Below are 27001 nucleotides of genomic sequence, written 5' to 3' on the forward strand. Positions count from 1 at the left end.
GAAAAACAACTGTGTGCTTGCACCTGCCACAGCAAGGATTGTTTGTCTGTTCCACAGCAAGTGGAACAGCCCCACAGCTTGGCTGCTAAGGCACTCAGGATAAGGGGGGAATATTCTAGGAGAAGGCATTAGACACTGAGCTATAGGATAAGAATGACTTTTGAGACTTTGTTTCTGAAATGAAGAGCTAAACTGTGGGAATTGTGAACCCTCAGATGAAGAAGGCACCCCTTGGAGCCCAGACATGAGCAGCAAAATGTGAGAACCACTACAGGAACAGCAAAAGTTATTCACAACACTTTCTGATAAAAAGAAGGGGTAACACTTTTCCAGGAGTGACACTTACTTCCTTAGAAGTTTCCAACTGTTCTATATTCTTATCTCTGTATTTTCTTATTACAATAATTTATCAGGAAAAAGCACAGAATGTCTTTTTAGATTGGCTTCTGTTGATTCATTAGTGTCTCCAACAGTATTTTTTCATGCATTTTATTTCACAGTCTTGCATAACCTTGACATTTCTGATGATAAAACCTGTGATTCTTGTTCTTCCAGTACTAAAACCACACCCCCTGAACTGTAACCTATGGCTATAAGACTCGTAGCAGGAAAATTCAAGGAGAGAAATTATCAAGCAAGTTCCCACTGAAATTCTCATTAAATAGAGAGGATGGGTTTTGCCCAGCTTCAAACTGGATCTCAAGGACCATGGTCATTCCTGGGATTGTAACCCATGGTTATAATTGCTCCCAAATAACACAGCCTACAGTTTTTCCACATCCCCTTTGCAGAGCAGTGAGGAGGGAGCATCATAGCATATGGCACCACATCCACAGAAATGCTGTTTGGACCAACTGGAAGAGCACTCCTTAAAATAGCTCTGAGTCAGCAGGTTTAGCAGTCACGAAGGCAGAGCAAGGGGAGAGATTTTAGCAGACACAAAGCACTGATGCACACACCGCAACTCCTACTCATGGCGCAGCTTTAGGAGCGTTCTCAAGGAAGAGGAGGGTTACATGGGCAAAGGCTTTTAAATATTCTCTCATGCGAAGGAATGGAATTAGGCCCACAAAAGTAATTTGCTTGGAATATTAACCTGGGAAATGGGAGATACATTTAAACTCCCTCATGGCAGAAAAGAAACTGAACTTGGGTCATTTACAACCTGATTATCCTAACCATGAGTAATTTTAAATAAAAAGAGGGAACTGGGATTTCTTCTCCAGCTGTGCTTGTCATAAGTCTTGATCTTATAATTGTGCTCTTAGGATATCTACAGGATGAGACAAGTAGGAATTGAAATGAGAAAGGTAGATGAACAACTTATATTTTAAATATATGGGGAGTTAAAAAAATAACATATATACTATAAATTAACATGCATTTCATCTCAAACTTGAGGAATGGTTTGTGTAATGTTGAAAATTCATACAAATTTATTAAAATAACCTTGCCTAAGGACTATGTTATGTGATCTAGGTGCTTAGATGCTCAACCCTGTATCTGGTCAGATGCTGTGTGAATTGACCCACCTGAAGCTTCATCCTGCCCTAGACAGTTTGGCTACCGTAGGACTGTGTGATCAACAGGTGTGTCCCCCGAGCCCTGTAATAAACAGCAGAAATGAAGTAAAAGATGTTGTGAGAACCAAGGCAATTAGTGGAAATGCTTCAGCATTTACAAAAACAGTATCTCATGAGAGGGTGCTGTTTGGAGTTTTTGAAGCTGCACAAACCCAAATTGATAGAATGCTTTAGGAACCAGGAAAAGGTAAAATGATAATCTGAGCAATGTCCTCTCCTACATTATGTAGGACTTTTTATGTCTGCTCCTCTTAGAGGGTGTGGATTTTTTGGTGGGGATTTTTTTCAGTAGATTTTTGTCAGTGTTATATGACAGCAGCCATCGATGACGTGGACAGAACGAGGATACAGATTGTTCTGAATGCTCAGCTGCAATGGACAGCCACCAGAGCCAACATCTGTCTGCCTGCCTCCTCCCCAGCTCCACTCAGCCGGCAGTATGTCTCACCCCGAGAATTCGGTTTGAAAACTGTGAAGAATTGTCCACACATGAGAATCAAAAAACCGAAACCCCATGGGAATTAAAAGACCAAAACCAGACAGGGATGTTGTTTCCTCTGGGTCTGGTATGGGCAGTATCATGCCATGACCAAAGGAGACCTGGGTCTGGAGGCCATCCTGCCTCCTTGGCCACTCATCCTTCAGGGGTGATTGCTCTCTGCCTGGCTGTGTTGGTCATTAATTCTGCACAAGAGCCCATGGGAGGAGAAGTGAGGAATAAAGACTGGATTTTATATTTTAAAGAGATATTTTGCATGGAATTTTTCATATTTTTCTAAAAAAAAACAAGCCTCCCCCCACCCCTTTCCAATAACAACCATATTCTGCTGCATCTAGAAGAAGCTCCTGTTTTGTTTCAGTCCTTTGACATTAACTTTATATTCTAATAGCCCCTTCCTCAATTAGGAACTCTTGAACTGAAAATTATTGGGAATTCAAGGGTGCTGGTAAGAGGGGCTGGGCATGGCAGTTCCCTCTTCCCACTGAAACCCTTGAGAATTAAAAAACAGGAAAAAAACTCAAACAAAACTTATTTTAAAAAAATGATAATTTATTTTTAAAAAAGCAAGGACTGCAGGACAGACATGAAGCCAGTGCAGCCTGACCGGGATCAGTGGACCCGGGCTTTGCTGGGTTTGACTGCCCAGGTTCAGGGTCCCAAATGGCAGGTGAGCATCATTCCTGTCTGTCACCTGTGGGCATTCACGGAATCACTGAATGGGACAGGTTACAAGGCACCACAGTGGGACAATCTGGTCCAACCTCCCCGCTCAGGCAGGGTCATCCCAAGCACATGGCACAGGATTTTGTCCAGGCGGTTCTCGGTATCTCCAGTGACGGGTACTCCACAGCCTCTCTGGGCAGTCTGTTCCGGTGCCAGTCACTCGCACAGTAAAGAAGTTCGGGTGGAACTTCCCGTGCGTCGGTCTCGACCCGATTCCTCTCGTCCTATTGCTCGGCACCACCGAGCAGAGCCTGGCTCCGGCCTTTTGCACCCTCCCTTCAGCACTGATAAACACTGGTGAGGTCCCGTCTCAGCCGTCTCTTCCCGAGGCTGAGCAGGCCCAGCTCTCTCAGCCCGTCCCAAGAGCGCTGTTCCCGCTCCCGGATCATCTGTCTCGCCCCGCGTGGACCCGCTCCCGTCTCTCTCACGGGGAGGAGCCCAGGGCGGGACGCCGCACCGGGCGGCCGAGAAGGGCAGGGCAGCCCACCCCCGGCCCCGCCCCGCGCCTCCCCTCACGCGCCGCCGCCGCCGCGGCGCCCGAGACACCCCGGAAGCGGACGCGCGCGCCGGCCCCGCCCCCTCGCGGCGCTCGGCCTGGCGGCCCCGCGCGCGGCCGGTGACGACGTGTCGCGCGCGCGCCAGGGGGGAGCCGGAAGCGGCGCGGCCGCGTCGGGGCGGGCGCGGGGCCGAGAGACGGAGCCGCGACCCCGCTGCCGCCCAGCCAGCCCGGCCCCGCCGGCCACAGGCCCGACATGGCTCTGCGGCGGCTTCTCCACATCGCTGCCGCGCTGGCGGCGGCCGCCGCGCCCGCCGCCGCCTTCTACCTGCCGGGCCTGGCGCCCGTCAACTTCTGCGAGGCCGGCAAGGAGAAGCCCGAGTGCAAGGTGAGCCGGGGGGCGCTGAGGGGAGGCCCCTGAGGCCGGCCGGGTGCGGCGCGGCCTGGGAGGCGTCCCCGTGCCGCGGGGGCTGCGCCGTGGAGTTTGTCCGGAGGGTTTGGAGCCGCCGCACCGAGGCTCCCCGGCGGCGCGGGGCTGTGCCTGCGGGACTCCGAGCTCGGTCCCGCTGTGCTCAAGCTGCTCACAGAATTGTCAGGGCTGGAGGGACCTCTGGAGATACCTGGCCCAACCCCCTTGCCAAGGCAGGGTCGCCGGGAGTAGGTGACACAGGAACGCGTATGAATGTCTCCAGAGGAGGAGACTCCGTGACACTCTGGGCAGTTCCAGTGCGCTGCCGCCCTCAGCGTAAAGAAGTTCCTCGTGTTGAGGCGAAACTTCTTGTGATATAGTTTATGGTCATTGCTCCTTGAAAAGTAAGTTGATGAGGCAGGGCACCCAGGGGAATGGCAGAGGTGCTTGCCTGGTTCAGCTCCGGCCTGGCTAGGAAGTGACCATGATCCCTCTGAGGGAAGGAGAGAGCTGTTGGCTCTTCCTGTGAGACACGGCCACGTCGGGGAAGCAGGAAGCTCCGGCCGGTTATCTCTTGGGCCCTTTCAACCCCCTGCAGGAAAGCTGCAGCAAGTAAGGGTGGCAGTGACGGGTCATGCCGAGAGGTGTGTGTGTGATTCTTGGCAGGAGTGAGCAGATGGTGGCTGAAGCAGATACCAAAGTAAGCATGCAATAACTCTCCTTGCTGTGTCTTCTGGCTGCAGGAGCATGTAGTGTAGGGGTTTCTAGGCCTCGGAATGTCAAGTGAAGCTTAAATTTACCTTCATGCCTGCAGAAGTGATGAGCAAAGTTCACATCATCAAATAACTCATTTGTAAGGACATTGGTGGGGAGCATTAATGTAGATCTCCTCTGATGAAAAAATCATCTTTCCTCCTCTGGGCACCTTTTGAAGTTGTTTCCTGCTGCTGTGATGGAAATTACAACAGACTGTGCTCTAATTCTTGAATGAGAAAGTTCAAGACCAATCAGTTTTATGATCCATGGTCTTACTACTGTAGAAAGCGGCTGTCTTGCAGTTTCTGAGCTCTCAGCTTCTGCCTTGCTTGAAGCACTGGTTCATAATTTTTCAGAATAAGAGCCTGCCTAAAGTGTATGCTTTGAGTAAATACCATATGCTGACTTTATCCTTCTGCTGTCCTGAATCAGCAGAGATGGAAATAAGCCAAGCACACAATGAAGGCCGTTCAGTTGTAATTGTAAAATATCTTGTGGACATACTTTCACAGGACCACAGAAATGGTGTTTGGAAGTGACCTCAGGTCACATACTGCAGCCTCATGAGTATGGAGCATGAGAGGACAGAAAGCACTGCTGTTGTCAACACTAGATCAACTCAGTTCTACCTTTGTTTAAGCAAGCTTTGGAAGTGTCCAGGCATGGAGTGTCTATCTCCTCCCTGGGAGACCTGTTATAGTGCTGCTCCACCCTCTTTAGGAATGTGTTTTTTTAAAATACTGGCTAAAGCTTTCAAGTTGCAGTTTGTGTTTTTTTCACAACATCCCTGAAAAAGATTGCTTTGTTTGGATTATTCCCGCTTTAAGCTTATAGAAGGCAGATTTCTTTTTTTAAGTCAGGTGGACCACATAGCCTACTATGTTTTGTAACCAACCTGAGACACTTAAGGGGTGATCTTTCTCAGATGTCTGCATTTTTATTCCTCATAAAACAAGTACAAAATGTTTGTCTTCTCCTGAGATTTTATCATTTAATAAATGTGACATGAGGTACTTGGCTAATGTAAATAAACCACCAGCAGGCAGCTGACACCTCAACAGCTGTAGTAGTGCAAAAATTCCTTCTGCAGTTAGCCACCTCTTAGCAATTTCCATATTAGACATAGGCATATGGAGAAATCTAAAGCACTCTTCACATCTAATTCTCTCCATGTAGTCTGCAGCTGAATGTACTCTGGTCCCTGGTAAGGAGAAACAATATATGATTGGATTATTGCTGTATCATATTTATGTAAATGGATAAAATCAAGCTTCCTTGGGCAGGCCTAATTTCTCACAAATTTCTTGCAGTTATCACTGTTAATTGCAACGTCAGTAATAGTGCATTTTCCTCTGCTTGAGTATTTCGATCCACATGCCAAATCTCAAAAACCTACTATTTGTTATGATCCCTGTGATCTTCTGTCCTGTGTTGGTGAGATGTTAACAGGGCATGTAGCTAAGAGCAATGAGACCTGTGGCTTTCCCCCTTTCTCCAAGTTTCCTGCTAATCTGCTTGGGCAGACTCAGTTTGGCTGCTTCATCTGGTTTTGGTTAGAATATAATCAGAAATGGAATGGGATCTATGCAGACTTAAGTAGTAATTCTTGCCTAAAGATTAAGAATCCTTACTCAGTTTTAAAAAATACTGATTTCTCCAAAAAGGGTTTGGTGTTATATGGGAAATGGTTTATCAAATACTCTGATCTGCAGTAATGCATATACTTCTTAGGAAAAATTGCAGCATTCATAAAAATCTCCTCCAATGAAAAGCAGCTAATTTAAGGCCATGGTTCTGTGGCCAGCTGAGGCAGTCTAATTCCCTGCTGCTGGGAGTGAGAAATTTCATTCTGTCTTCCCCTGGGCAATGTGTTCCTGTCCTCTGCATTGACCCAGCTGTGTTACTTGTTGGTTTTTTGAGCTCAACATGGCAGGAAACTATCCAACTTTTTGCCTGTCTAGTTTCCTGCTGTGTTAGGGAGTTGAAGTAACTTACAGAAATATGGCAAGTGTGTACTACTCAGAGGTGAGCAGCAGGTCTGCATGGCTTGGGGCAGGGGAAAGATGAGGCTCAAGGTGTGTCTTCACTTAGTGGGTCGTGCTAACAGCTCACAGACCTTCCTGTGTCTCCCAGGACTGCCTCCTGACTTGCACATGGATACACCTTAGTATCACAGTACACACTGTATGCACAGTACCCAGCTGAAGTATCTGAGCTGCAGATACATGTGAACATTTCCATCTTTTCTTTTCCTCCAGAATTTATTGGTTTGGCTAAACTTGAGTGAATTTTCATAGGGAGGAAATGCTCTTCTGTTGGTAAGAAAATAGATGGCTTGCTGCTGAAAGGGAGAGAGTTTGTTCTTGAGGGCATTCACCTTTGTTTTGCTATTCAGCTCTTGTCTGATTACACAGTAAGACAGCTCCGTTTGTGTTGTCATTTAACCCTAGTTGGCAACTACGAGCCACACAGCTGTTTGTTCCCTTCTGACCCCAGTGAGATGGTGAGGAGAACTGGGGGGAAAAGTAACTTGTGGGTTGAAATTGAAATAAAGTAAATATACTCATACTACTAATGATAGTAACAATAATAATAATTGTAATGAGAGGGGAGGGGAGAAATGAAACCCAGGTAAAACAAGTTGCCCAATACAATTGGTCACTACCCACTGATGGATGCCCAGCCCACCTCAGAGCACTGATCGTCCCCATCCAGCCAACTCTCCCCACTTATATACTGAGTGTGGCATTCCATGGTATGGAGTGGCTCTTTGGCCAGTTCAGGTCAGGGTCAGCTTCTCCTGGCCATGCTCCCTCCCAGCTTCTTGTGCACCTCCATGCTGGCGAAGCTTGGGAAACTGAAAAGTCCTCAACTCAGGGTAAGCACTGCCTAGCCACAACTTAAAGCTTCAGTGTGTTATTTGCTCATTAAATACAAAACACAGTTCTGTAAGAAAATTCTATCCCAGCCAAAGTGAGGACAGCCTGCTGTGATACTGAGAACTGCTCTTCAAAATTTTTTTGATAAGTCTTTTGCTATTTAAGCCTATTGGATTGGTTTATTGTGCAAGCAGATAACTGCCAAAAGCAGTGTAAGGCAAACACTTGAATTTTATTAGAACTGCACAACTAGAATAAGGGAAGGGATTTTGCGACTGAGAGGGAAGAGTGAAAGACCCCTCCCTTTCCATAGAAGTGGACTAGCCCATCTGTAACTAATGTATATAGATCAAACTAGTCTGAAACCACAGTAGATTGAATTTCAGGTTCTTACTCAAGTTGATAGTTAGTGAAAAACTTTTATAGGAAGGTAAATGTAGGAATCCTTGCCTTCTCTTTGAAAAGAGATTCTGCTCAAACTTAAAATGTTATATCAGTCTGAATACATTGTTGAAATTATCATAGTTCAGTTTTTAGTTACAGATAAAATTGTGGAGCATCCTTGATTACAGGGAGTAGTACTGGTCTCATCTGCACTTTTCATGTTCTTTGAAGACTTATTACACAGACTTATTAAAGTTGTGGTAATGACTAATATGACTCTAACTTGGTACATTAAACTCAAACACTGGCAATTGTGCTAAGGATATTATTTTTGTGCATGGTTTCCTGCTATCTTGTAGTTGGAATGCTTATGATAGCCTTCAAGTGTTTTTGTCACTTGGTCACTGCTTTTGTGATGGTTAGACAATGCTTTCCTTATGTTCCCAGCAGATATAGTTCATTATGCATGAAGATGTACGACTACACAAATCTTACATTTTCATCTTTCCTTAACTTTATTCAGACAAATCTATTTTTATGTATCCATGGGAATTGAAGGAGTGCTTTAAATATAACTGCTGGTTATCTCTGCTCTTTCAGTCTGGAATCGAGCTGTTTGTGAACAGGCTTGACTCGGTAGAGTCTGTACTCCCCTATGAATACACTGCGTAAGTATATTCTAGCATTTATGCCATTTTAATTGTCAGTTTTTCCAAAAAGATGGATTTAATTTACCATAAAGTATTATCTACTCCTGTTACAGCAGTGTGCTACTGAGGCATGGCTATTTATTTTGCTAACATAAGTTTACAAATAAGGAATTTTCAATGAGCAGATGGATGCCTACACTGCTTCCTTTGTCTTAGTTCTCTTTGCTCATACTTTCAGTGCATGGATTTATAGGCCCTCATGCAGGTCGAATCCCTGTTGTAGGGTAACTTAAAATATGTCTGTATAAATATATGATACTTTACTGCATCAGTTGTCACTGTTGATCAAAGTATTACCTCTCTTTAGTAGCCGATGCCAGATGAGTTAAAGTGGTAATGAGGTGCGAACATCACATCAATTATCTTAATGAGGTGTTAAATGTTTTCCTTGTATACATCAGAGTGCACAAAATGTATCAGTGCCTGGTACAATTATGTGAAGTTTTTGCTATAAAGAGTATTTTGACTATTAATATTGAAGAGCTTAAGTACCAGTTATGGATACACTTTAAAGAACAAAAATGTTATATATTTAAAAATATACTGGAAAAACGTGGAGGATGTGCTATTAAATGTGTTGGTGAATATAACTGTAATAACCTGTTTAATAATGTTTGTTGTAAGGGAGCTGTCTCTGTCTGTGTTATTCTTATTTTTATTTTCCCTCAAATTCTGGAATCTGGCCTGCATGCTTTTTTCTCAGAGTCATTTAGGTGAAGATTTAATTCTTGTCTAAAATCCCTTTTCAAATAGGAAACTTCTAAATGCTCAAAGAAACTTACACTACAATGTTCTGAAATAGCTGATGAAGAGATTTGAATGTTGATTCTGTTTCGGCTGGTTTATTCTCAAACCAGGACAGTGATTTTCACACTTCATAGGTTAAATGAAGAAACTGTTGTCTACAGGGAAAACTGTGTAGTTCCTTCACTTGTGATGAACATGTTGATTTCGGAACATTATTTGCAGCTGAGAATATTTTATTCATTTTTGTATCTTTTCTCTAATTCAGGTTTGATTTTTGTCAAGCAGAAGGAAAGAAGCGTCCATCTGAAAACCTTGGCCAAGTCTTGTTTGGAGAGAGGATAGAACCGTCTCCTTACAGGGTTGGTTCTCTGACATGGGGTGCTCAGTAATGTGTGCATTCAAATGTAACCCAAGGAGATCAGAATCTTGAAGATGATTTTCACAAGAGCTTTATCTGAGAAAGCTTCAGCATCTGAAATTCCACACAATAAAAATCTGTCAGTTTAACATAATTGTAACTGTGCGCTTTACATTATGGGGCTGTAGCCTGAAATGCTGTGCAGGTTATCTTCTCTCTTTGGGATCTGACAAAGCCTGATTATTGCTGCTCAGCACTCTTGTTTCTTAGAACCAGATCTGAAAACTGCAACCATAAACTGGAAGAATTATAAATGGTGTTAGCTTGCTGGTCTTTCCTGCTGGCTGAAGCTCTCACATTCTTTTCTACAGAAGTAGTAGGAGAGAAAGTCACCAATTCAAGCTGCCTGTGACAGCATGGCTGCTGTGAGGTCAAATGACTTATCTGGTAAATCATGGCAGAAAATGTGTGTTAGTCAGTAACAAGGAGCTCTTGCTGTGGGGCTCCTACAGTGAGCACAGGAGGGATTTATAGCACACACCAATATAAAAACCTCCTCTGGAGGGTTGCTGTACCTAGTCTCAGTAATTTGTTAGGTGTTTTCATTATAATAGTGTAGGCATTGAAATGTATAGGATAAATTGTTATGTCACAACCTTTTTGCTCATGAGTCTTTCATTTTTCTTAGTTCACATTCAACAAGAAGGAGACATGTAAATCTGTTTGTACAAAAACATATGATACCACAAAGCCAGAAGACAAACAGAAATTAGACTTCTTGAAAAAAAGTATGCTACTGAATTATCAACATCACTGGTAAGTTGGTAAGTCTAAAATTCATAGATTAGTTAGTGTAGTATGTTGGTGATAATTTAGTTTATATTTTTGTATTTGCAAGTTAATACAGATGGAACACTAGATATGTGCACTTAATTTCTTCCCCTTCTGTTTTTGCATTAAATGTTATATTGTTTTTTGTCCTTATTAAAAAAATTCCTTCCTGTGAAGGATAAACACTAGGAGCAATGGAAATGAATCTGTTTCTAAATACAAAGCTTTGTGCTTACTGTAAAATACTGCTCACTTTTTTTCACCTGTAAATGTAGAAGTTAGTCCTGCCTTAGCTTGAGAAGAGTCTTACAGGACCTTTATTCTGTTGCTATGTTTCTTTGTTTTCCTTGAGAGCCCTTGCACTCACCTTCAAATGCTGTGTCCAGGAGACAGGATCAACAGTCCTGAAAGACTTTTATGCAGTGTTTGTTTCTCTTTTATGGATGTGGAAGGGAAAGGTGGCCAATGAAAACTAATTAATGAAATAATTTTGGGGAATGCATAAAGGCTTGGTCCTTTCCTGTTCTCTGGGCCTCTCTGCAACCATCTGATTGACCTTGGAGCATGCTGGGGCTCTGTTTGAGCTCAGATATTGAATCCTGGTGCAATGGGCATTAAGAGAGGGACGAGGCTGAATGTGTACGCTGACTCTCAGAGAGATATTCAGTTTCCCAACACTGCACCCACATCCAAGAGCTGTGAAATGTTTATCAGCAGACTCAGTCTTGACACTGGAAATACCCAGCCATGTTATCAGTGTTTATTTAGTGCTTGACATGTTGGCTTGCTCTGCCAACAGCAGTTTTCAGGTGCAAGAATAGAAGGAAAAACTTGGGCAGGAGTTCTTCCTGAGGCATGTCTTTGCAAGGAATGCATGAGCATCATTAACTGATGTTACTTATAGGTATGCCTTAATTCCAAATATGTGCCTCCTGCTTTATGGGAACAAATGTGTTGGTCTTCATCTAATTAGATTTAAACTTTTTGGATATTTTAGTAAAAATGCAGGTTGAACGTTGAATGCTGCCACTGTCATTAACTGTTTTTCTGTAGTGTCACATTCCATTACTTCCATTTTGAAACAGTTGGGAAGGCAACAAATGCATTTTCTCCTGTTCTCAAGAACTGATATGGGATATCCCTTTGGGGGGATAAACTGGTTCGCTGACGTAAATATTTCTGGGAACCTCTTGAAAATGAGTGTAGTAGAATATGGTAGGTTGCATCAGAAGGGTTCACAGGCATTAGTCGTATGTTCAGGGTGAACAAGGAAGATGTAAAAAAAACTCTGAAATGTACAGCTACTTTTGCAGGGATTTCAAGTGTGTATGCCTAATGCTAAAATAAGTGGAGCTTGATTATATTCCTCTTAAATACTGCATATGTTTATAATATTTGCACCACTTTGAATTTCAGTAATGCATGAGTTTGGCATAAAAGACTCAGCTATAAAAGGTTGTGTATGTTTTGTTGTGTAACTTAAAAATAGCTTCCCAAGACTACAAAGCTTGAAAAAATGTTAATTTTTTCCTAGGGAAGCCCATATCTTAAGCTGATAGAAGCTGAAACAGATCTGTGTAAAATTAATCCTACAAAAAAAAAACTTCAGACTTTTTTTCTCTGTAGATTAAATTGTTTAAAAATATACTTAGTGTATTCAAGTATACATTTTTTTTTTAAACCAGTGTAGCTGACTTGATAGGACTCTTGAGGTTTAAATAAGATATAATTCTGTTTTTCAGTGTGAAAACTTCCCTTTGAAATTTAGGTTATTTCTTAAGTCCTTTAATGGTATTTTTACTTCTTTTTTTTTCTTTTTTCTTTTTTTTTTTTTTTTTTTTGCTCTGCCCACTGCCCTAAAACTTAGGCACCAGTGAAAAATCCTTGGTTATGTCTGTTAGTCCTCCTTAGCCACAGCATCACAAAGTGGCAGTGGCTGGATTTTGTGATTAATGATGCGTGCTCCAGGAGTATAGCACAGAGGTATGTTGTACAGGGATCAACAAGGCAATAAGGTAGCATAAGTGAGGATTCAGTAGAGGGTTATTATCCAGCTTCAATTTATCATGAAATTCCTGGGGAACACAGATGGTGCAAAATACTTTTAAGGTTTCAAAAGCCACTTAATAAGATTAGGAATTGACATACTGAATTGGACTCAACAGCTATACTGATATCTTGGCTGACAATGTTCATCACCAGATGTTCTTGAGAGACATGTAAGAACACTGTTGAATAGCATATTTGCTCCACATGTATAATCTCTTCAAGTCATTTTAAATTTGAAGATTAGCTGTGAAAAATGATTTGCTACTTAAACTATCCATTTGTTCTGGCATTGCTGCTGCTGCTTGAAGGCAGCTCAGTATGTCTTTGCTGCATAGATGCAAAGGAAAGTCTTTATCCAAACCAAACTTACTTGCAATATGTTAACGTTGCCTTGTTTTGATTAGGAAATGAAAACACTAACAAAAGCAAGCAATCTCTCTAGCATACATCATGGAGATAAAATTTCAAATACACCAGCACAGAATTGTTTGCATTAGAAAAGACCTCTAAGATCATTGAGTCCAACCACGTAGTGGGTTGACTCTGCCTGGACACCAGGGCACCAGGCTGCTTTGTCACTCCTCTCTTCAAGTGGACGTGGGAGGGAAAATGTAGTGAAAGGGTCAAGATAAGGGTAGGGAGAGATCACTCATCAACTACTGTCATGGGCAAAATAGACTCAAATTGGGGAATTTAGTTTAATTTATTACCAGTCAAATCAGAGAAGGGTAATGAGAAATAACCCAAATCTTAAAACTCCTCCCCACCATTCCCTTCTTCCCAGGCTCGACTTCACTGCCAGTTTTCACCACCTCCTTCCCACAGGGGCACAGGGAATGGGGATTGTGATCAGCTCATGACACATTGTCTCTGCTACTCCTTCCTCTTCAGGGTCAGGACTCTCCACACTCTGCCCTTGCTCCGGTGTGGAGTTGATCCCATGGAAGAGTTTGCAATGAATTTCCCCAATGCAAGTCCTTCTCATGGGCTGCAGCTCTTCAGGAACTGCTCCAGTGTGGGTCCCTTCCATGGGATGCAGTCCTTCAAGAAGAGGCTGCTCCAGTCATCAGTCGTAGGTCTCCCATGGGTTCCAAGTCTTGGCAAACCTGCTGCAGAGTGGTCTCATCTTTTCATGGGGCCACAGGTCCTGCCAGGAGCCTGTTCCAGTGTGGGCTTCCCATGGGATCATTACTTCCTTCAGGGCTCATCCACCTGCTCTGATGTGGGGTCCTCTATGGGCTGCAAATAGATATCTGCTGCCCTGTGGTCCTCCATGGGCTGCAAGGGGACAGCCTGACTCACCACGGGCTGCACCATGGGCTGATGTGGAATCTCTGTTCCTGTGCCTGGAGCATTTCTTCCCCCTCCTTCTACACTGACCTCGGTGTCTGCAGAGTTGTACATATTCCCGCTCCTCTCTCTGGCTGCAGATGCTGTTGTGAAGGGTTTTTTCTCCCTTTCCTAAATCTGTTTCCCAGAGGTGCTGCCTCTGGTCACTTACGGGCTTGGCCTTGGCCAGCAGGGAGTCTGTGTTGGAGCCAGTTGGCACCAGCTCTCACAGACATGAGAGATTTTACAAAAACCTCTAGCCGTTCTTGTAAAAACTTCTGTACCCCTCTGCCAACCAAAACCTTGCTATACAAACAAAACACAAATGTTAACCTAACACTGCCAATTCCACCAGTAAACCATGTCCCTAAGTGCCATATCTAGGCCATTAAGTGCTTCTGAGGTTGATGGCTTGACCATCTTTTCAGTGAAGAAATTTTTTCTAATATCCAACCTGAATCTGCTGTAGCACAACTTGGGGCCATTTCCTCTCTTCCAATAGCTAATTGTCTGGGAAAAGTGACTGATCTCCACCTTGAACATCTGTCATTCATTTGAAGATAGCAATAAGGTCTCTCTTGAGCCTCCTTTTCTCCAGACTAAACAACCCCAGCTCCGTCAGCCGCTCATCATAAGGCCCTTCTCCAGTTCTGTTGCCCTTCTCTGGACATGTTCCAGCACTTCATTGTCTTTCTAGTAGTGAGTGGCCCAGAACTGGACATGATTTGAGGTGCAGCCTCTCCACTGCTAAGTACAGGGGGACTGTCACTGTCCTGGTCCTGCTGGCCACACTATTGGTGGTACAGGCCAGGATGCCATGGGCCTTGGCCACCTGGGCTCACTGCTGGTTCATGTTTGATGTCTCTGGACCAGCACCCCAGGTCCTTTTCTGCCGTGCAGTTTTTCAGCAACTCTTGCCCCAGCCTGTAATTCTACGTGGGGCTGTTGTGAGACACGTGCAGAACCCAGCAGTTGGCCTTGTTGAATCTCATGCCATTGGCCTCATATAACATAGTCAAAGTGTAATGAATTTAAATCTGGAATAGCTCCTAATTTGCAACTTCATTGTACACTGTAGGAGCATGGTGAAGTGAGTAGGAATTGGTTGGTGCTGTTGCTGCTTGCAACTGCAATAGTCTTTGAAATCTCCTGAAAACATGGCACCTCTTGTTTTTGTAGGGCCTGTCTTCATCTTTTCTATTGTGTTAGTATAAACCAAGAATACTGCACTTTATTTCTGCTGGGTAGCTACTGGCAGGGATTATGCAACTCTCTCCATACTGCATGGATAAAGGCACATACCACTCTTTTCTCCTCCATCTGCTGATGTGCTGTGAAAAGTGGTGTTAATTTAAAGGCTGTTCAAATATGCAGCAGCTTAAATAGTGCTTTGTTTTTTCTTATCTGAAGTTATAATTCCTGTTTAATTAAGTGTTTAAAATTATCTTTAAGACACTTAATTGTAAAGACATTCAGGAGCTTGGTAAATTGTACAAAATTGTATTTACTTTCAGTGGGATGTCCTATTTCTAGTTTAGTGGTACACAAAATGTGGCAGTTCTCTAATGTCTTCATATATGAAGTTTATTAGTATACCTTTGAAAATATGCCTTCAGCACTTAATGCTGGCAGGTACTGAATTTTAAGTCTTCTTTACATGGCATATTTTGGGGATTAATATTTTAGCTGTTTAAAACAGTTCATAAAACATAAATTGGTTTAGGGTCTTCTAGTAGTTCCTTTTATGAAGGGACAGAATCCTTTCTCTGTGTTTAAAAGTATGTTTTTGGTTTTGACATTTGTACTGTTAGTTGCATGTTGGATACAGTTTGTATCTTACTGTCTTAAAACTTTCTGCAGCTCATCATGGGAGTGTGCATTTCTACAAATTTTTTATTGAAATTGACCTATAAACCCCCTGGTTTCAGGTAATATGAGTATAAATCTTGTGAAGCAATAATATAAAAGCAGCAGGTTTGAAAGTTATTATTTCCCCAGTTGTTTAGTGGCTTACAATTTTTTGGTAATGCAAATCATCTAATTAAAATGTTGCATACTCTTTGGTAGCTATAAATTAGGTTAATGATTAGGAATTCACTTAAGTAGGAAAAAAAAAATTTAAGAGTGCCATGAAAAATATATTTTGCAATGAGGAAGCTGGAGAATTAATAATATGTGATGTAGGCTTTTTTAAAAACTTTTTTGTTTTGTCTTAAACTTGAAATTGTCAATTTTAGCTGGTTTAGAAAATTCAATTATTTTGGCCATTATTTAAAGACAAAATAATAAATTGTTAATAATCCAAATTGTTGAATTTGGACTGGGCGAGTTTTTGACTTTGGTCTGTTTTTGTAAGTGGACTTCATGAAACAGTGCAGTGAATGGAGTGGTTTCAGTTGAAGAGCTACATGCTTGAACTCATTTGGAACTTGGATTGGCAATCGGTGCAATTCCATGGGTAGTATTATTTTTGTAGTTAATATTCCAGTAATGAATGTAGCAAAGTAGATTAATATTAATCTGGTTTTATTTCCATTACATTGTGTATTTTGAAAAATTGTGAAGTGTCACTATGTCATTTACAGGATTGTGGACAACATGCCTGTGACGTGGTGTTACGATGTAGAAGATGGCCAGAGATTCTGTAATCCTGGTTTTCCTATTGGCTGCTATATTACAGAAGATGGCCGTCCAAAAGATGCCTGTGTTATTAATGTATGTTTATGCAATTATATATTTTTTAATATCCCTTTCTTACTAATTTAGAGACTAGCATTTCTCCTGTGTCATGTTTCTATGGTGAGTCCTTGCTATTTTAAGAACCCATGTTGCCTAAAACTAACCAAGTGTTTTGGTCTCTGCAAGTACCTCAATTTGAAAGCCTGATCTAAGCATAAGAACCTTGTCTCTTATGCTGCATAGTACAGAGGAGCTCTGAAAGATCAAGGGGTGAACCTGCATAGCATTCAGTACATGTGGAGGATAATATTGCTTAAGAAATAGAAATGTTTGAAGGCTTGGACTTGACATTTTTGTGGGATAGAAGTGCTTTCATGGAAGCAGATTTGTGTAGGTGTGTTTGTACCTCTGCATACTTTTGGAAGGTTTTCTTTCCCTAAAACTGGGAGCTGATGGAAAAAGATACAAGATATCTGTATCATCAAAGAATCTCTTGTGATAGATGATATAGTGTGGAGATCCAGATAAGTGCACTGAAAGAATTATGGAATAAGAATACAACAGAAAGTCCAAGAAGTCTTTAGACTACCACAGACCTCTTCCATGGCAAGGTCACTGAAAACTTGGGTTAGGTTTTTGGTTTTTTTCAAAATGGTTGGTTTTATTTAATAGATCTTACCAAAGATAACAGTTTCTGTGGTTGCCAGTTTTGTTTACTTGCTTCCATAATGAGCTGGTTTCAGGGTCTCCATATGAATGGATGCATTTATGATCAAATATGTAATCTGGCAATATAATTTTTGTCTTATTTTAATACTTGCTTTTAATAAAAGAAAAATAACATTTGAAGAAATAACTGATGTACTGTTGAAGAACATTTCATTTATGTTAACTATTCTTATAACTGGGGATGCTCTATAGAAAGGGTGGGGATAGAATCCTTAAGATGTACTAACTGAACTTCAGTAGACATAGCTGTTAAATTACTTGTGAGTTTAACAATCTCTTTATTTGACTGAATTCCAAGGTGATGTTTCCCTTCACCTGGGGTTTGCATTCAGCATTCTTGGCTGCTGTTTGCTGTTCATCCCTGTGCATCTTTGGTTTCAAAGGTGGTGCTGTTACAGAGAGCATTTATTTGCATTGTCTTAGGAGGTTCTGTTTAATTTCTTAAAAATATACTCATTGTTTTAAAATAGCTGATGTTTATGAAATGCTTCTAATTACAAAAGTTGTCACATAGTTGTCTCTTCAGGTTGCTACTTAAATAAAATAGGACATCTTCAGTTAAAGAAATTTATTAATAAATACATATATTAAATATTTGAAATTAATTTTTCTACTTTTCAATTGTACTAGACTGTTCTTAGCATTATCTTTTTTAACTTATGTTTTTAGTGCAAGAAGGTACTTACTGTTTTTATAATTTCCAGTATCTCACATTCATATTTCAGAACTTCTTGACAGAAAAACTATATGCAGTCTAAAATTCTGTTATGCAGGCTTCTGTCTGAGGCTTTGAGCTGTCTGTATTTTTTGATTGTTTAATATAACATTTTATCATTGCAGTCAGAATTTCATGAGAAAGATACCTTTTATATTTTCAACCATGTTGACATAAAAATTTATTACCATGTTGTGGAAAATGAAGCTCTGGGAGCAAGACTAGTTGCTGCTAAACTTGAACCAAAAAGGTTAGTAGTTGAAAGTAACTTGTCATCAAAAAGTGATCCATCCCAAGACACTTGCTTTGATCTGGGAACCTGCTGCTAGCCAGAAATGCTTTCAGATATGTGACCTGTAGATTACCTCTCCTGTTGATTGATGTAGTGTAGTTAGTCTAATGTAATTTTGTTCTGAATTTGATGGACCTTGGTGAACTTTTTCCTACTTGGACCAAGAAAAGATAAAATAAAACCTGTAAGTGTTTGTGGGGTGTGATGTGTGTGTGTGTGTGCGTGCATGTATGTAAAACCCTAATTTCCCTACCAGAGAATACTGTGTTGTGTCAGAATAGGCCACCAGTGCCTGCTGCAGGCTTGACTGGAGTGCAAGATTTGATGTCTTCAACAATCAGGATTTGTACAGAAAGATTTCACAGATACACTCATCAGTTGTTCTGGTGTCTGTGTGGCTTTTGTACAACTGCTGTCTGTTGCATTATTTCTTACCATCTTATACTCATTTCATGGTATAACTGAGTTTCTTTCATTGTTGGATCAGTTGAAAGTATTTTTTCCTGACAGAAGTTTGTAATTCTGGTGGTGTCACTTTTTAAATGTTTTGGAGGTCAATACTAAGGCTTCTTTAATTTTTGGTACTCTGCTTTAGAGACTGTGCTCTTATAAAAGTGACAAGTCTTGTTTAAGAAGTTTCAAAAATTCCTGAGCTTAGGATATGTTACTTATAAGTTCTGAAATTTATGAGACATTAAGTACAATTCTTATATTTAAAGGAAGAATCCTTGGTATGCTTTTCTAGGATGAATGAATTCTTTCTTAAGAATGTTGTCAGTGAAGTGGCTTTCATTCTGTGTCTTGTCCTCCTGCAGTTACAAGCATACTCATCCAGACAACCCCGATTGCTCAGGAGTACCTATGGATATAAGTAATAAGGCCAGTGGAGAAGTCAAAATTGCATACACATACTCAGTTACTTTTCATGTGAGTACTAAGATTTAAAATTGGTTCAGAATAGTAAATTTCTTGTTTTAAAAATTTATTTGAACTGGAATGTCAGAGGTGGCTTGGGATTTAACCACATACATTACAGTTTTGCATACCAACACACAGAGAATAGATGTGAAACACTATGTGGTTTTTAAAAGTCACACTTTTCCACATCTGGATAGGTTGTCTGCTAGATTATTTTTCATTCCAAGTTCTTAAGTCAGAAATTGTGCGTTTCATGTAGGTAGGTTGAAGCTGATAATTTTCTGCCCTCCTGCTGCAAAAGTTGCCTTCTCTTCAAGGTCTTCCTCCCATGGAATCCTTCTAAAGAGTAGGAAGCTGGTAGTCTTTGTTTTACTACTCTCTATTTAAAAGCAGAGGAGCAGTATCTCAGGTAACTGCAGGCAGCAGTGATAGCTAGATATTTCTCATTCTGCTGACAAACAAGAGAGGGAGGTTTTGATTTTGTTTTGTTTTTCTGTAAATGGAGTTTGCTGGACAGACTGTTTATCAAAGTTCCCAAGTCCTTCTAAACTGTTCCCACTCTGAGTTCAAAATACAATAAATGGTATAAGTATACCTAGGAGGGATTATATTATGTATATACTATATAATGATATTTTGAGAAATTATATCAATTATGGTGCTGAAATGAATTTGTATACCAAAAAGCAATATTTCTGGAAACCTGTGAGAAGTTAGTAATTAAGAGTGACCTCAGCTTCATATTATTTTATTCTTTGTCCTTAAAAATGACATGCCCAGCTGTGTGTGTGTGTGCAACTGTCTTGTGCACAGTATTACATCAATTGGAGATAATCTGAATTTCTATTGGGTTGATGATCGGGTCATCTCAGGTAGACAAAAAGAAAAGCAGTTTAGGTATGAGGAAGAATGCAGTTCTGTCCTAGAGTAATTGATACTGGTTTAGAAATTTGTTGCTTCCTTTGAGATACGGTTTTATTATCTCAGTGAACTATAGATATGATCTTGACTACATTTTTTAACCCACTGGGTGTTTTTTTTCAAAATCTGGCTTTACTGGAAAGCACTTTTGCTCTTGTATGTTATAAATTACTGAAATAACAATCTGTCAGACACCTAGCCAGTTTTGTTAATTAGTTTGTTTAATAGTCTTCACCTTGATGAGCACCGTCTAGCCCTTTTTTCCTGTTTTACTCTGCAAAATAAAACAAAGATATGTTCTTTTGGAAGTGCTTTTGATCAATGAATGTTCATTTTGAATGTGTTTAATCTGTTGAAATGCCTGGAGGAGCAACTTGCTTCCCTCTACTAGCAGTATAAGTTCTGTAGTACTGTCTCCCCATCTGTCCTGCAGTAAAAGCTATTTGTAATGGGATTGGTATTTGGTACTGAAATGAGGTTGTATGAAAGCAAAGGATAATTTGGACAGAGCATGATCTACAGAGTGAAATATGCTGGAGAATGTATAGCATAGCTTAGTTTCTTGATACATGGACTTATATGTGCTAAAAAATATATGTTCTTTTATTATTCTGCTAGTCCTGGTTCATCTATTATTCTAGATGAACCAATACAGTTCTTGAAGGGAGGATGTACAATTAAATTAATTTGGTAAACTTTAATGTCTTAAGAAGACAGGTGCTCAAATTCAGAAAATATTTTGGTTTAGATTCTATGGGCAAATCTTAGGTTTGCTCTAGGTATCTATTGTTAAACTATTCACCGTATGGCATGGAACTTGCAATTTCAGTTAGTCACAAGATTTAAGATTGTTTTGCACAAACATCAACTTTTAAATGTATGAGTTGGATACTGATAGTATCTGATGTTCATGTGTTTACTCTTTCAGGAAGAAAAAAATATCAGGTGGGCATCAAGATGGGATTATATTTTGGAATCCATGCCTCACACTCACATCCAGTGGTTTAGGTAAGGAGGAAGTTTATTGTACAGAAGTGTTTACATTACAGTTTGAAGGATGATTTAATTTTTTTTTTTTTTCCCCAGTATTATGAATTCCCTGGTGATTGTCCTCTTTCTGTCTGGAATGGTAGCTATGATTATGTTGAGGACACTCCATAAAGATATTGCAAGATACAATCAAATGGATTCCACTGTAAGTCTAAAATGGAGCTCCTAAAATTTATTTGGAATGTAATTTTTCCAGTTAAATGTGTGGCTGTAACAGGCTATTTAAGTTTCAATCTGCTGTATTAAAATAGATGTATTTCTTTTACAGGAAGATGCTCAAGAAGAATTTGGCTGGAAACTGGTCCATGGTGATATTTTCAGACCCCCAAGAAAAGGAATGCTGTTGTCAGTTTTTCTAGGGTCTGGCACACAAATCTTAATAATGACTTTTGTTACCCTGTGTAAGTAAAGTGGGGAGAATTTAGTTGATTGTACATGATTTTTCACTGCTAACTGCATGGTGCTAGGAAAAATAGCTGTATCATTTTGTCTAGAAATTTCATTAAAGTCATTAGAAACAGCTGAACTGATGTAGTAGACATGCAACTTAGTATGCACAGATTATAAGCTAATTTAAGTCAAACATACAATCTGAGGTTTCTAATATATTTCTGAAACTGTGCTTCTCTGCTTCACAGTTTTTGCTTGCCTGGGATTTTTGTCACCTGCTAACAGGGGAGCTCTGATGACCTGTGCTGTAGTTTTGTGGGTACTGCTTGGAACTCCAGCCGGTTATGTTGCTGCCAGATTCTACAAATGTGAGTAATAGTTACTGAAAATGAGAAGGCTTAAGTTCATGAATGTAAATTATTATTACCGAACTGATTTTTATTTTGCTGCACTGTTTGTAGCTTCCCTCAGGGCAACTTGGAGAAATGTACTTACCTTAACAACAGAAAATATATATAGAACACTTAACATAGTTACACTGGTTTTGATGTAATCATGCCTAAAGACACTGAATTGCTCTTGCTGCTGTGTATTTGTGAAATTAAATAGTATACTACTAAGGTCATTACTTTACATCAGGCTGTTTTCTGCTTCTGTTTCCTATCACTGTGGGGACTGTGTAAACCTGCATTGTGTTTTAGCCGTGGATGTTGCTTGGTAACGTGCACCTGCACCCCCAAATTGTGAACCTCTTGCATGCCTGGGATTTGTGACCTCTTTTTAGCTAGCTCCCAGGTATTTTGGAGAATAATGCTTACCAGACTGTGGCTGGAGCACGGGGAGGATTGTTAGGTGTTCTGTAGTTGAAGAAATCAACCACGTGGTGTTTGGGCCCCTGACAGGAGTTAGTTGATACTGTTCTCCCTCACTGATCCCAGCTATTGTTTCAAGACCTGTCTATCTACCAGCCTCAGATGGTTTACTTCTGTATCCTCTGCTTTATTTTAAGGTGAAGCGTGGCATTCCACAATACAGCTTGTTTTAATTACCTAACTCAAAGTGAAAGGTTTTTTGACTGAGAGAGATGGATCTTTTGGAGTACTTTAGTTGTGAATATATGGGGCTAGAGGAGAAGTTTATTTCAGAACTTCAGCCTGGCAGTAGATGCTGGAGTTCTTTTTTCTTGTAATTTTCATGTGGGGAAAACCAGTGGGAAAAGTGAGTTTGTATATTATAGGGAGTTTTTTACATAGTGGTGGTGATGTGAAGGTGAAGTATTCCTAATTGCCAAGCCAATTAGACTTAAACAGATGGAAATTCTACTACTAAGAACATAATTGAAGATAGAATTATTCTTTATATTGTGGTGTATACTGTGTGTTTTGAAGGATATTTTGAAGTGTATTGATGGTAAATTGAATCCTGTGTCTTTGGTGGAGATGTAGTTATTAAGGATAAAATTTAATATTTTACTTACAGGGAATCACTTAGTTGATACTTGAATGTTGTGTTTAACTACTAAGACAGTGAATGATTGATGCAGCGATCTTTTTGTTACAACAGGAAATGGTTTATACCCTGTATAGAGCATGTAAACATGAATGGGGTTTTATTTATAGTATACAAATAAAGTAATGTGACACATAAAACAAAATGTAACTGAAATGGATATCCAATTTTAAAAGTTGTGGGGTTTTTTTAAAATTGCATTTAAAAAGTGAAACCTGAGTTGAAATGAAATGGTTAATAATAATAACTGCTGTCACGTTCTACCAAGTTTTTTATGAAGAAATAGAAACTTAATTAAAATCGCTCTAACCATAATCACTCCTGACTCTTGAAATAAAGAAGCATGTCATTATGGCAGTGCTCAGATGAAATTATCAGCTTCACTGCACTCCAGCAGGATATTTTCATTTGAAATTATATTGACTAGAATTTTTATCAGCATAGTGCAAATTCATAAAGATTTTCTTAAAAAAGCTATCTTTGGTCTTTTGGTATAACCACTGCTTAATGCTGTTAAGACTCAAGAAAACATCGCTACTTCTGTAAGCGTGTTAGTTCCGTCTCCTGTAAGATTCATAGGCAAGAATTATTTCAAGAAGACTGTAAGCTTGGTTTTCACATATTTATGTATCTTTACCTACTGAAACCTGCAGTCAAATGCTAGAAAGCTTAAATTTCTTAATCACTTCAGGTTTAAAACATTTTTTAAAGACTTAGAAATACTGCAAATCTTCTCCCTCCTTTTAGTAGATAAAGTCGTCAGAAACACAGTTTTAGTTGGATACCTTTCCTGACCTTGGTCTGAGATGTTTTGCTTTGAAGTTCTGTGATTAAGCAATAGGATAAGGAAATCTAACTTTATTGCTGAATATTTAGTTTACTGGTTTTGGGCATGATAGCACATTATTTCAGTGTTTGCAAGCTATATATAACAGGTAAATGGGCTGGAAAATTAATAGCTGAGCTTAAATGCATGTTCTAATGTCTGTCAAATGTTTTCATATACAGCATTTGGAGGTGAGAAATGGAAAACAAATGTCCTGCTGACATCATTCCTTTGTCCTGGGTAAGTTGAGTATATTGTCATGATTAAGAGAATTAAATTGCTTCCCTGATGTGCATAGCTAATTTTTTAGATTTCAGTTATACAAGTAAATCTTACATTGTCTCTTTATTCTGGAAGCTACAAGAGAATTATGGTGCTTTTGACAAAGATGAGTATGTTGGTGGTATATCATCCTTAGATTTTTTTTTAAGCATTTGTTTACTCTCAACACATGAAACGGTTGATAAGGAAAAAGCATTATGATAGTAGTAAGTTCTAGGCCTTTTTATTGTAGGAGAATAAAAAGTTCTTTTATTCTCTACACTGTTTCTCTGACCACACTGCAGTCAGCCTTATATAGTGTCATATAATGTATAACCACTCTGATAATTTTTTCCACTTAATCACAGCAAGCAGTCTTACCCTGAAGTGTGGTTAAGACAAGCATATATTTGAAATAGCTTAGTTGGAACGTCAGTGCCTGCTGGAGTTCAGTCCCACTAGATTAACAAAGAATTGCTTGTCTGATCTCTTTGCTTTCATATTTTGTGTGTGTCATTTGATTTTAGCAGAGATTTGGACTAAAATCTCAAAACAGTGCCATTGTTTTGTCAATGTTACTAAATGTTAAGAAGTATTTCTGTGCTGTAAGTATGCTCTGTGTTTTCCAGAATTGTATTTGCAGATTTTTTTATCATGAACCTCATTCTCTGGGGAGAAGGCTCTTCAGCAGCTATTCCGTTTGGTACTTTGGTTGCTATTTTGGCACTCTGGTTTTGCATATCTGTACCACTGACGTTTATTGGTGCCTATTTTGGGTTTAAGAAAAACGTAAGTGTTTCTGAGAGGTTGTTTTTTTAAATGTTTACATACATAAACACACAAATATTTTTCTCTGTATAGGCCATGACTGAGGTAGCACCTAAGTTAGTTGCACTGTTGGCCCCTGTTCAGTTCAGATGCTTTAGAACTGCATTAGATAAACCATCCTGGTATTGCAAGGCTGTGACACATGTTTGGTGGCAGTGATAACTTCTCTGCAGTGATTTGGCTTGTCATTGTATTTAATTGAGTGGCTGCTACAGATAAATCAAGTCATTTGGGAATTTTTATTTTAATTAGCATCTTTTTCATATACTAAAACAAGTACTTGACTGAGCAAGCATGAGGGAAAGCAAATTACGCATTTCTGGATTTCATCATGTATTTCTTGTTCCTATCTGCCCTCTACTCTGAGGATGTTTCCTGATCAAATTGCTAATTGCTGGAATTCTGTGAAATCTGTTTGCATAAGTGTTCTGCAAATGGCTATCTCTGCTTGGCAGACATTAATTGTGATTTACTCCTAAACCAGTCAATTTTATAATTTTTTATGAGGGCTCTTTGTGACCAAACATTTCACAATTTGGTGACCAAATTATTAAATAATTAGTTTGGTTTTTTTTTTCTTACAAAACTGTTTACTACCCCCCACAAATAAATTTCTATAAGTGCAGATACATTTGTGGGTTTTCTCCTGCGTAGAAAGCCAGGATTCTATCTCTCTGCAGATCTCCTATAATACCTTCAGAGAATATTGGTTTAGTAGGCACTTTATAAGTCAGTTGTATAGTTAACCTGTTTTTCTTAACTGGAATTCAGTGGGTTTTTTCTGATAATTATGTTGACATTCCATCAAGTTCCCCTGTGTTGTACAGGTTTGTACATCTTTTAAGGAAGGAAGATTCTATAAGCTAACAAGGCATTGTGGTAGGTGTCACAGAAACTAGAAAATCAAATCAGAAAGGAAAGTATGTATTGATGCTTTTGATGTAATCGTTACGAAAGGCAAAAGATGCAAAGTGTGCATGTATCTTACAATGCCTTTCATCGTTTTCTCCCATCATGCTGATCCTTGCATGTATCTTAAATTAGGATTAAATTGCCAGATTAAGTCCTTTCAGTAAGTTTATCCTAGTGCGATTCTTTAAGTAAATCCTGAAAGACAACATACAGGAATTTTTAGAAGGCAAAAGCAGGAATCTGCACCATCAGCTGAAATGTGGTAAATCAACTCAGGCTCTGTAACAGATGATAGATAGGCAAACATTAAAAGGGAAGTCCAAAATATCTGTCACTATGTTTTCAGTAAGAGCTGTCTTTTAGCAAGTTTGCCAAGTGATTGTTGGTAACTGAGCTGGAGCAAAAACAAATGTAGTGTAGCTGGGTAGGCACATGCTTAAAACAAAGAGTAGACTTTTTGCCACCACTCATTACAAAAAGAAAGCAAAAAGGTTTTATATTTTATTTGTTTAATTATTTGTTATTTTCATTTCAAGGCTATTGAACACCCTGTTCGCACAAATCAAATTCCGCGTCAGATTCCCGAGCAATCATTCTATACAAAGCCATTACCTGGCATTATCATGGGAGGGATTCTTCCTTTTGGATGTATCTTTATACAGTTGTTCTTCATTCTCAATAGTATTTGGTAAGTTCACCATAAATTGAATTATCTGTCATAAAAAGTGGTAATTTCCTTGTGAAAGCTTTTCTTCAAGATCCTTTGTCTGATTTTTTGAGGATGCAGGGTTAGCATAATATTGGTTCAATAAAATTTAAATATTAACATATTTTTAATATTTTGTTATTTCAAAGATACTCAGTGCCTGTTCTGCTTGTTGGAGTGTACAGAGAGGTGGCTGTGATATGCTTAGCAATTTACAGCTGACCTACCTTTAGATAGTTTGTTGTTTTCTCATGCTACTCTTTTGACTTCATGTGGAAGTGGCTCTGAAGCTGATACATGGCATATAACTCAACAGTGGTAAAGTTTGTTAAAATAAACTTGAGATTTTTTGGTAGTTGTTATTAGGCTAGAAAAGTATTGCTACTCTTGGGAGGAAAAAAACCAAGAATAAATTCTTGTAAAATCTTTAGTAAAAAAGAGTAATTATTTTAAAAAATAAAGCACCATAGACTAGTCCAGTGTAAGTGAACTTTGATGTGCGCTCACTG

At 39.6% G+C, this 27001-nt stretch overlaps 1 protein-coding gene across 1 annotated transcript in view; it reads left to right on the top strand.

Annotated features, from left to right (window-relative positions):
- Nucleotides 1-3495: 3495 nt before the first annotated feature.
- TM9SF2 (transmembrane 9 superfamily member 2) overlaps nucleotides 3496-27001 on the top strand; it is a 30095-nt gene continuing 6589 nt past the window's right edge. Inside the window, exons 1-14 of the mRNA XM_021530261.2 lie at nucleotides 3496-3692; nucleotides 8333-8400; nucleotides 9455-9548; nucleotides 10236-10363; nucleotides 16342-16471; nucleotides 18005-18129; nucleotides 18987-19098; nucleotides 20939-21018; nucleotides 21097-21205; nucleotides 21329-21461; nucleotides 21699-21818; nucleotides 23968-24025; nucleotides 24676-24835; nucleotides 26323-26474. Coding sequence (XP_021385936.1) covers nucleotides 3561-3692; nucleotides 8333-8400; nucleotides 9455-9548; nucleotides 10236-10363; nucleotides 16342-16471; nucleotides 18005-18129; nucleotides 18987-19098; nucleotides 20939-21018; nucleotides 21097-21205; nucleotides 21329-21461; nucleotides 21699-21818; nucleotides 23968-24025; nucleotides 24676-24835; nucleotides 26323-26474 — 1601 coding nt within the window. The 5' untranslated portion in view covers nucleotides 3496-3560. The remainder of the gene's footprint in view (nucleotides 3693-8332; nucleotides 8401-9454; nucleotides 9549-10235; nucleotides 10364-16341; nucleotides 16472-18004; nucleotides 18130-18986; nucleotides 19099-20938; nucleotides 21019-21096; nucleotides 21206-21328; nucleotides 21462-21698; nucleotides 21819-23967; nucleotides 24026-24675; nucleotides 24836-26322; nucleotides 26475-27001) is intronic.

The sequence above is a fragment of the Lonchura striata genome, chromosome 2 (assembly GCF_046129695.1).
Source record: "Lonchura striata isolate bLonStr1 chromosome 2, bLonStr1.mat, whole genome shotgun sequence".
NCBI classification, from domain to species: domain Eukaryota; kingdom Metazoa; phylum Chordata; class Aves; order Passeriformes; family Estrildidae; genus Lonchura; species Lonchura striata.